The 10,356-nt window shown below is 40.2% G+C and overlaps 1 protein-coding gene across 1 annotated transcript in view; it reads right to left on the bottom strand.

The window, feature by feature from the left end:
• Positions 1 to 10,356, bottom strand: part of LOC109389120 (myosin-1-like) — a 33,009-nt gene continuing 22,653 nt past the window's right edge. The window contains exons 13-32 of the mRNA XM_019654416.1: positions 9,923 to 10,232; positions 9,222 to 9,298; positions 8,482 to 8,724; positions 8,195 to 8,371; positions 7,967 to 8,112; positions 7,793 to 7,883; positions 7,318 to 7,707; positions 6,556 to 6,682; positions 5,741 to 5,859; positions 5,402 to 5,598; positions 4,485 to 4,668; positions 4,242 to 4,407; positions 4,015 to 4,139; positions 3,540 to 3,848; positions 3,249 to 3,452; positions 2,607 to 2,732; positions 2,345 to 2,515; positions 2,157 to 2,261; positions 1,941 to 2,036; positions 1 to 242 (exon numbers count right to left, since the gene is read on the bottom strand). Of these exons, the coding sequence (XP_019509961.1) occupies positions 90 to 242; positions 1,941 to 2,036; positions 2,157 to 2,261; positions 2,345 to 2,515; positions 2,607 to 2,732; positions 3,249 to 3,452; positions 3,540 to 3,848; positions 4,015 to 4,139; positions 4,242 to 4,407; positions 4,485 to 4,668; positions 5,402 to 5,598; positions 5,741 to 5,859; positions 6,556 to 6,682; positions 7,318 to 7,707; positions 7,793 to 7,883; positions 7,967 to 8,112; positions 8,195 to 8,371; positions 8,482 to 8,724; positions 9,222 to 9,298; positions 9,923 to 10,232 (3,516 nt within the window). The 3' untranslated portion in view covers positions 1 to 89. The remainder of the gene's footprint in view (positions 243 to 1,940; positions 2,037 to 2,156; positions 2,262 to 2,344; positions 2,516 to 2,606; positions 2,733 to 3,248; positions 3,453 to 3,539; positions 3,849 to 4,014; positions 4,140 to 4,241; positions 4,408 to 4,484; positions 4,669 to 5,401; positions 5,599 to 5,740; positions 5,860 to 6,555; positions 6,683 to 7,317; positions 7,708 to 7,792; positions 7,884 to 7,966; positions 8,113 to 8,194; positions 8,372 to 8,481; positions 8,725 to 9,221; positions 9,299 to 9,922; positions 10,233 to 10,356) is intronic.

Below are 10,356 nucleotides of genomic sequence, written 5' to 3'. Positions count from 1 at the left end.
GGTAGAATAGACAATAATTACAGATGGACATGACCAAAGACTTCACATTTTGTGCCTCTCTTCAGTCATTCCACAGCACCGGGGCATGATCACTCTTCACTTATGACTTTTGTGTGAACCTCCCGGCTCTTCACCCGCAGCTTGTTGACCTGGGACTCAGCGATGTCAGCCCGTTCCTCGGCCTCTTCCAGCTCATGCTGGAGCTTGCGGAATTTAGACAGATTTGTATTGGATTGTTCCTCCTGAGAATAAAAATGGAATTGTAAGGAACCCATGCTGTGCATCTTTCTAGACTCTCTAGGCCTAAGGGAAGAAAGGACTTGGTGTCGACTGATAAGTAAAAACACTCAACAAGAAGCATGATTGTCTTACCATCTTCTGGATTTTGCTTATCATCGAAGTTAATTTTATGATTTATTTGGGGCTTGGTGTCTCATAAATAATCATATCTGTATTTTTCTAACCAAAACATATTAAAAGATACATACCACAAGTAGAACAAGAAAAAATATAAGAGCAGAGAAGAAGGCAAGAATATTAAAGTCATGCTTGTTACGCTTGCTATGACTGTTTGCTCAAGTTAGATATTCTTTACTATATTAAGGATGAATTTCTTAGTAGTCTCTTTAAATTGAAAACAATGTTGAATTTTATCATATATCATTTTGTCACATTTCAAAACAAGTACTTTTTTCTCCTGCTTTGGCTGTAATGATTCTGTTAACAGATTCCCTAATATTAAGTAATGCTTCCATTGTAGGAATTAAACCTATTTAATTACTGATGGACAATCCCCTGAATAAAGTAAAGGTTTCAGCAACTTACTAATTTATCTTTACTATGACTATGCTCATGAGTAAAACTGCTGTTAGTTTTATCCCCCATTCTCTCTTGGAAGGGTTTTGGTATGAGAATCATGTGAGCTTCTTAAAATGATTTGGAAAGCTTTCCATATTTTCCCATGCTCTGGAATGGTTTACATAACTCGGGGATTATCTGTTCCTTGAAGTTCTGAAAGACCTATCTGAACCTGAGTCTGTTTTCAGAAGTAATTCTGAAGTAACTTTTTCAGCTAACTTAGTAATTCATATTCTTGTATAAAAATCACCAATTTCTTCAAGATTTCAACTTCGTTGACAGATTTATATTTTACTTTTAAAAAATGTAAACCTACTTGTAGGGCTTGTCCACATTCTCATTCCTAATGAGAATTTGTATTTTCTGTCTCTTTTTCCTTGACTGAGCTAGATGTAAGTGTATTTATTTTATTACTATTATTTTATTAATTCCCCAGAAATTATCAGGTATAACTGAAATCAGCAAATTAGAAAATAGTATACTCTAATTTATCAACTTCTTACTTTGCATTCAACAGTACTTACTTCCATTATTTCATTATTATTTATAACTTGTTTATTGAAATGTTAGTTTATTCATTTATATTTGATTCATATGAAGCAATGAATTGTCCTCCAATGACAGCATTGACTGCACTCTATAGGTTTATAAAAGTAGCATCTTACTTGAAACTTTATTTGTAGTTGATAAATATTCAGCAATTTAATTCAGCAATTCTAATTTAATCCAAAAATATTTAGGAAAGTTTTTTTTTTTATGATTAAGTATTTGGGAATTTTTGTTTATAGTTCTCATCACTTTACAATTTTATCACACTGTTGCTAGAGAATGTGTGTGACCTATATCATTTCTGCTTTGAAATTTTTTGCGATTTGTCTGTAGATTGAAATTTTACTTTAAAATCAAGCTATTAATATTACAAATAATAAGCAATAAGTATAAAATGCACAAAAGTTTTTAAGAAGTACACAGTCTTCTATAAACCAAACAGCTTATGTACTACAGGTGTAGTAAATCTAATTATTTACTAGCTTTTCTTAACAGAGTACTTCTCTCTTCCCTTCTATCTTAAGGATACTTACAGCCTCCTCAGCTTGTCTCTTGTAAGATTTCACTTTCGCTTGAAGCTTATCTACCAAATCCTGAAGCCTGAGAATATTTTTCCGATCTTCTTCTGTCTGAAAGATTATAGAAACCACAGGGCTTTACTTCTAAAGCACATGACCATTGTATCATTGCACATGAGTATTTCACGTGTATATGGAGAAGTGCTTAACTGATAAAAAATTCTGTAGTACCTGGTAAGTGAGTTCCTTCACTCTCCTCTCATGTTTGCGCAGACTTTTGACAGAGTCAGCATTACGTTTTTGCTCACTCTCAACCTCTCCTTCAAGCTCACGCACCTGCGAATAAATAGGCTCTTAAGAATTTTGATCCAATAAGGCATTGGGAGCAAATGGAAATAGATAAATATTGAGACACCCACCCTGGCCTCCAGTTTCTGGATCTGCTTCTTCCCGCCCTTCAGGGCCAGCTGCTCAGCCTCATCCAGACGGTGCTGCAGGTCCTTCACCGTCTGCTCCAGGTTCTTCTTCATCCGCTCCAGGTGGGCGCTGGTGTCCTGCTCCTTCTTCAGCTCCTCCGCCATCATGGCCGCCTAGTTAGCAATAAAAACAAAATCAATTGAGGGTGCTGAGATAGCACATCATGATTCAGGTTTGACCACCACTGCATTGCCCTCTGCTCACATCAGTGATGGCCTTCTTGGCTTTATCTTCTGCGTTGCGGGCTTCCTGGACAATGTCCTCCATCTCTGCTTGCATTTGGGAAATATCTGTCTCCAGCTTCTTCTTGGTATTGATCAGGCTGGTGTTCTGTTTAAAAATAAGTTATAAATTTTTTATCATGTTATTTAAGAACTTAGTGGTAGCCATTTTAGGGAAAAAATTTCAGTTGAAAATTTGCATATCAAATGCTCTTCAATATTATTTTGTTATGTAGTATAATTAGATAAAATTGAAAAGTTATAGTCAGCATTTTCATGAACATGGTTTACAATTAGGCCAAATATCTCTATAATTTTATAACTGCCATTTACCAATCAGACCATTCACAGGGATAAAATTATAACAGATGTTCAAACATTTCATTTCTCCACAATAAAAATGTCAATATTGATAACTGGGTCAATAAATAATATGGGTAGCCTTAGAATAGTATAGGCAATGAATAAATTAATTTATGCAAAATAAAAGAGCAAAACATTTCTCAGTAATACACTGAAAAATTGGTACAAGTATAAAAACTGGCTGTCAAATAAAAACTTAAGCTTATATTTTCTGGGACATATAGGCATTTATTGAAGGTGAGTTTTTTGTGCTGAATCCCACCTGGGTGTGCAGGAGCTGGACGCGCTCACTGGCATCCAGGAGCTCCTGCTCTGCAATCTTCCTGCTCCTCTCCGTCTGCTCCAGCATGGCCCTCAGTTCCTCTATCTCAGCCTGCAGCAGGTTGGCTCTGCGCTCCACCATGGCCAGCTGCTCCTTCAGGTCCTCCTGGCCCCGAAGAGCGTCATCCAGGTGGATCTGGGTGTCCTGTGGAATGAACGATCATTGAGACATCTTGTTCTCAGGGCTGCAGTCACCCCAACTGCCCTGGGACCATCTCTTGAACCCATTTACCTTGAGAATGCCTTGGGTGTTCCTGTAGTTTTTTAGGGCCTCAGCAGCCATGCGGTTGGCGTGGTTCAGCTGGATTTCCATTTCATTCAGATCTCCCTCCATCTTCTTCTTGATCCTGATGGCATCATTCCTGCTCCTGATCTCAGCATCCAGCGTGCTCTGCATCGACTCCACAACTCTAACGTGGTTTCTCTTTAGCTGGTCAATTTCCTCATCCTTTTCAGCAATCTTCCGGTCAATTTCAGACTTGACTTGGTTCAGCTCCAGCTGGATGCGCAGGATCTTTCCCTCTTCATGTTCAAGAGATGCCTTGATGACAGCAAGAGGTGACATTAGCAGGGAATGGAAATATTTGGAAGTTTTTCTGCTCACCTTTCCTTCCACAAATGTTGTGCTATTTATCTTTTTATTCAATCCATATGGATGGGCCTAATTCTTTCCTGAATTTGTTTATCATGCACAATTTGACCTGTACCTCTGCTTCCTCTAAAGCAGCCTGAAGTTCACCCTTTTCTTGTTCCACTTGTTTCTTTATTTTCTCCAGTTCATGGATACGTTTGCCCCCTTCTGCTATCTGCTCGGTGAGGTCAGAAATCTCCTCTGTTGTTTGGGTAAAAGAAAGGTAGAGATTTGGTCAGACAGAAGCCATAAGAGAAAAGTTCCTTTAAGGCATGAATATTATTGAAAGTGAAAGGGACTCACGTTGCAAGTTTTTGTTCTCCCGTTTTAAAGTTTCTAGCTGATCCAAGGATTCCTCATAGGCATTCTTCATCTTGAACAGCTCAGTGCCAAGAGAGCGGGCCTCCTTCTGGGAGGCCTCGAGCTCAGCATGGGTTTCCTCATACTTCTGTTTCCATTCTGCCAGGACCTGAAAAACCAAGAGTGGTTACCTGCTGTAAAGGATGGAGGAAAATAATGGAGAGCAGAGGCTGCTTCAGAAATTACCTTATCGAAGTTCCTCTGCTTTTTGTCCAGGGCCGCGCAGGCAGCATTTGTTCTCTCCACATCAAGCATGAGATCCTCAACTTCATTCTGTAACCGCTGCTTGGTCTTCTCAAGGGAGGCACATTTGGCATTCACGGCTTCTACGTGTTCCTCCGCATCCTGCAGCCGCTGGGCCAGCTTCTTCCTTGAAGATTATATACACGTATTTGTATAGAGATGTGAGCCAAAACAAGAATTATGAACTATTACCACACTGAACATTATTGGAAACTTCATATAAAAATATTCACATTAAAAATATCCATTCATTCACTCAACAAATATTGATGAACTCCTTTTATGAACCAAACACTGGGCACACAGCAGTGAATGGGACAGAAAAGGTCCCTGCCTCATAAACCTTCCGCACAAATGAGAGTGATAAACAATAAGCAAATGAGAAAATGAATAATAACGTATTGCTGAAAATAGTGCAATGATGAAAAATAAAATAGAGTATGAGGTGGGCAACTATTCTAGATAGTCAGGGAAGGCTTCTCCCAGGAGGTCATATTTGAGTTAAGATCTAAAAGAAGTCAGAGAGTGAATTAGAGGGAGATCTGGGGGGAAAGTATTTCAGAGGGACCAGCAAGTGCAAGACTTTGAAGTAGCAATGAGCTTGCTGTGCTTGACCAACAGCAATAAGGCCTAATTATCTGTGTAATTATTTGGTAGTCTCTGTTTCCTTAACTAGATTTTAGGCGAGAAGGGTAGAGATTGAGTTTGCTTTATTCATGTCTTCCTAGGGCTTGACAGTGCCTGGCAAAGGAGCTAATTAATGAACGTTTGCGGGCGAATTCACGGAATCTTCAAAGGTTGTATCTTTCTGATTCAATGTGCAAAGTTTTCTGCACATTCTTTCTTATCTGTACACGTACTTGGCCTCCTCCAGCTCCTCTGTGCGCTGGATGGCGTCTGTCTCGTATTTGGTCCTCCACTGGGCAACCTCGCTGTTGGCCTTGGACAGTGCCCTCTGCATCTCGCCCTTGGATTCCTGCTCCTCCTCGTACTGTTCCCTCAGCAGGTCACAGTCATGGCGGGCGGACTGCAGGGCGTGGGCCAGAGCGTTCTTGGCCTGCGGAAATAAGTACATTTTCACTTTTTACTGGATATTTAAATATTTACTTATGAAGTTTCAACACCCTTTAAAGGTTGATGTAATGGACTCCAATTAGGGTCAAGTCATGGGGGGAAAAATGTCTTATAATAGTAGTTACTTTTGTCTCCTCTTCAAGTTGCCTCTTTAATTCCTCAATCTGTTGAGTAAATGCTTGTTTTCCCCTTGATAACTGAGACACCAGAGCTTCTTTCTCATCTAGCTGACGTGAAAATTCACCTGACAGGCAAAAGAAATGGCACCATTTTTTTTAAGTGAAGAAAAAAAGTGTAAGCCCATATTAGAAATAAATTTTAACTTTTAACATCCTCTCCAATTGAGTGCTGAGATGATTGAATTATCTATTGACCTCTTCATGCTTAATGTCAAATTTCTGATTTTTATGGTGAAACTTACATATTAATCTGAATGAATACATGTGGCTTAGATTCTCTTTGTTCCCTCCATAACTAATTCTTTCAGGGCATATGATATTGTGTAAAACCTGGTGATAACTGTCAAAGAAGGGAACTAAAACGTCTAATTCTACCTCGTCCCAATTTCATAAGACTTCTGACAGACTGGGTTATCCATTGCCCTACTCAGAAACTTGGTTCACTGTGATATAGACAAAAAGAAGCTTGGTGTCAAACAGAAGCCCTGGACCTATGTTGGAGTGATTCCTAACCCCAAGCATCCCCTCAGTGTAGCTAGATACTCAAGGCCTGTCTGGGGGAGAGCTTGCTCCAGTCCTACTGAAGTCTTTGTCTCCAACATTGTCCCCAAGTGACCTTGCAAGTAGGTTGAGAGTCTCAACTGTTCAGTGAATCACCCATGTTCTCAGTTGCTTTTATTAGGCTTTCTCGTCACCAAATCAGTTGTGTTTTTAACAACATCATCTCCAATCTTAGGCACTACAGAAGAGGAGAGAGTTACCAGATTCTGTCTGCAAGCGTCCCCTCTGGGTCATCAGGTCGTTGATCAGCCGCTGCTGCTCTTCTTCCTTCGATTTCAGTTCACTGACTTGGTCCTCTAGAGTGCGGCACATTTTTTCTAGGTTTCCCTGTGTGAGAAAAAGTAAAAGGAGCAAATGAAAACCTTTTAATATAATTTTGCTCTAGCTATAATTTCTTCTGAAACAGAAATATATTTATTTTGACATATGAAATGAATTCTCTTACATATAATATGACATACCAGATAGTTTTTCTTTATATTTTATGATTGCTGTCCTAAGTTGAAAATATACATTGGGATTTTTAAAAAAGTGAATTGTGAAGCTCTGTTCAATATTAATATAAAAAATGTAAAGATTGTGTTCTAAATTTAAGATTTTGTAAGACTTGTATGGTGTACTTCCTAAAACACGTTCATAAATACTTCATTGCCTTTATGTCGGGTGACACTGCTTATCGGACAATTGAAAATGTTGGAGACCTGTGTTCTTCAACTGAAGATTGAGAGAACACAAATGACCTATGTTCAAAAGTTGGTGCTCTTATTTATCAATGGTGTGATGGGGCTGATGTGCTTAATTCCTTTGATTTCGGTTTCTTCATATGTTAATATCTTTCTGACTAACCTCTTGAATTACTGCATAGAACAAATGACGTTATGTGTGTAAAGTGCCTGTGCAAACTATGAGGTGTGCATAACGGATTATTGTTGTTAATAACAGTTTCCCAGACTCTGTAGTACCTTGGCTTTAGAGACTATTTCTACATTGCTAGCGAGGTCATCGATCTCCATCTTCATCTCGCTCTTCTCCTTCTCCAGCTTCTGCTTGACCCTCTGCAGGTTGTCTATCTGCTCCCCGAGCTCAGCTACACTGTCCGCGTGCTTCTTCCTCAGGGTGGCCGCTGTGGCTTCGTGCTGCAGGGTGGCCTCCTCCAGGTCCCTGCGCATTTTCTGGAACTCAGCCTCCCTCTTCTTGTTCATCTCAATCTGGGCTGAAGTTGCCCCGCCGGCTTCTTCCAGGCGCTCGCTGATCTCCTCCAGTTCCCGGGAGAGGTCAGAGCGCTGCTTCTCTGCTTTGGCCCGAGAGGCCCGCTCAGCCTCGATTTCCTCCTCCAGCTCCTCAATGCGGGCCTGGGAGTGGGGAAAAGCACAAACTGAGCTTCTTTATGTCATTATTGTGCCTGTGTGCACCAGACTGATGGCAATATGAACTTACTTGCAACTCTTTGATCTTCTTCTGCAGTTGAATGCCAAGTGCTTGTTCATCTTCAATCTTGCTTTGCAGATTGCTGATTTCAAACTCCTTCCTTTTTGAAAAATAGTAAAGAATAACAATTGAGTCCATATCCTCCACTGGAAGCAAGTTCATACATAGTTCTTTCATACTTACTTTTTGAACTTTTCATCAAGTTGTTGTTTTTCATTTTCAATGTCCATTATGGACTCTTGGGCCAACTTGAGGTCACCTTCAAGTTTCCTCTTAGCCCTTTCTAGGTCCATGCGAAGTTTCTTTTCTTGCTCTAAAGACCCTTCAAGCTAAACATAAATAATGTTGGGTCAAAAGGATTGCTTAGCCTCCTTTCAAAGAAAATAATTTTCTTGATAATCTTAGACTTACATCATCCACTTGCTGCTCCAGCTTGGTTTTAGCTTTGGTCAAGGTGTTGACTTTGTCCTCTTCTGCCTGCAGGTCATCCAGGGTCTGCTGGTGGGCCTCTTGGAGGGCCTTCTTCTCCTTGGTCAACTTTGCGATGGTCTCATCCAGTCCTGCCATCTCTTCTGTGAGGTTTTTCACCTGAGGAAGTAAAAATACTTTGCATTATGTGTTATATTTTGGCAGAGTCAGTTTTATGTTTGTACTCTATAATAATAATAATAACAACTTTCCTTGTGTATGTTCCATACCTTGTTCTCTGTGGCATGTTTCTCCTTTTCAACCTTAGCCAGTGTCAGCTCAAGGTCATCAATGTCTTTCTTCAGTTCTGAACATTCGTCCTCCAGCTTCCTCTTCTTGGCCGTCAACTCAGCATTGATCTCTTCTTCATCCTCAGCTCTCTCAGTCACCTCTTTGATCTTGGCTTCAAGCTGGATTTTGGTTTTGATCAGCTGGTCACATCTTTCCTCTGCATCAGCCAAACCTTCAGCTTCCTTGAGTTGGAAACAAAATCAAAATTGGGAGGAAAGAATGAAATATTTCCAATGATAACAGTGTAAATCTCTGCCATTCATTCTTTGGATTTAAACTTTTATGAAACATCTGCTGTGTGCAATGCAAGATACTGCACGTTGTGGGAAAAACAAACTGTATCAAATATTGTCTGATTCCTTTAGAAAAGTATACAGTTGTTCCTTGATATCTCTGGGGAATTGATTTCAGGACCCCCACCTTCCATGGGTAGGAAAACCCACAGACACTCAAGTCCCTTATATAAAATGGCATAGTATTTGCATATAACCTACACACATTCTCCGATAGGCTTTAAATCATCTATGGATTACTTATAATACCTAATACAATGGAAATGCTATGTAAATAGTTGTTATACTGTATTGTTTAGGGAATAATGACAAGAAAAAANACCCTGTGCTTTTAAAAACAAGTTTTCAAAGTAACTGGCAAGTGTCAAGAGCAGTTTCTCTCTTACTCTGAAAAGGGCAGACACAGTCTGGAAAGAAGAACCCTTCTTCTTGCCACCTTTCTTGGCACCACCGCCACTTGCCTCTGGAAAATAAAAAATAAAAAAAGATGTCATTCAAATATAGTTTTAAATCAACAGGGCTAGTTCTGGCCTATTTGATGATTTCTATGCTGAAGTGGACCATTTTTTGGGGGTGGGGTGGGCACAATTGGTCTTTCTATTTGAGACAGAATGAATCTTATGTACCAACTAAGTTTGCATCCACTTTTCTGTGATTTTTTTTTTCTACACCAGGAAATGAAGTGAAGGGCATTCACCTCACCAAATAGAGACAAACTCAATATTAGGACATTTGGGGACACTATAATTTCAAACACCATTAATAGAAGCTAGAAGTTTGTCATTATATTGCCGTGAACATCCCCAGATACTCGATATCTAACAGATGTGAAGAAAGAAGCAGGAGAGAATCACAGAAGCTGAAGCTTTTCTTTGATTGAGATCCTGACAGTTCTCCTCTGACCCTTTGCACTAGGGCTTCTGTCAGTTATGGATGTGTAATTACAATGCAGCCTATTTACTCAAAACTTAGAGGCACAAAGGGTTGGGCCCAGCAATCCTTCTGCCAGGGCTATGAGATCACCAGCTTCAATCTAGCATCACATTTTGTAGCATGCAGAGGAAGTGTTGGATTTTTTTAGTACTACCTGCTTCAGCAGTTTGAGCCCCAGAGAAGAGGAAAGCTAGAGTTTTCAGTGAAGATTTCTGGTACAGCCCGACCACGGTCTCGTTCAGCGGGTCCTTGTTCTTGTCAAGCCAGCCGGTGATGTTGTAATCCACGGTGCCCGCGTAGTGGATCAGTGAGAAGTGGGCCTCAGCCTTGCCTTTGACCACCTTGGGCTTCTGGAAATTGGCAGACTTGCCCAGGTGCTGTTCATACAGCTTGTTCTTGAAGGAAGTGTCTGTGGCCTTGGGGAACATGCACTCCTCTTCCAGGATGGAGAAGATGCCCATAGGCTAGATTAAGGCAAGGTAAAATGCAGATGGGGAAAACGTGAGCTGCAGTGGTGAGTGGCAGAGTATACGAGGAGAGGAGACTGAATGGATAGAATAGGATACCTTCTCAATGAGCTCGATGCAG

Source organism: Hipposideros armiger, unplaced genomic scaffold (genome assembly GCF_001890085.2).
Source record: "Hipposideros armiger isolate ML-2016 unplaced genomic scaffold, ASM189008v1 scaffold_222, whole genome shotgun sequence".
Taxonomy (NCBI): domain Eukaryota; kingdom Metazoa; phylum Chordata; class Mammalia; order Chiroptera; family Hipposideridae; genus Hipposideros; species Hipposideros armiger.
The sequence above is the reverse complement of the archived record's forward strand: the minus strand, read 5'-3'. Positions and strand labels throughout refer to the sequence as shown.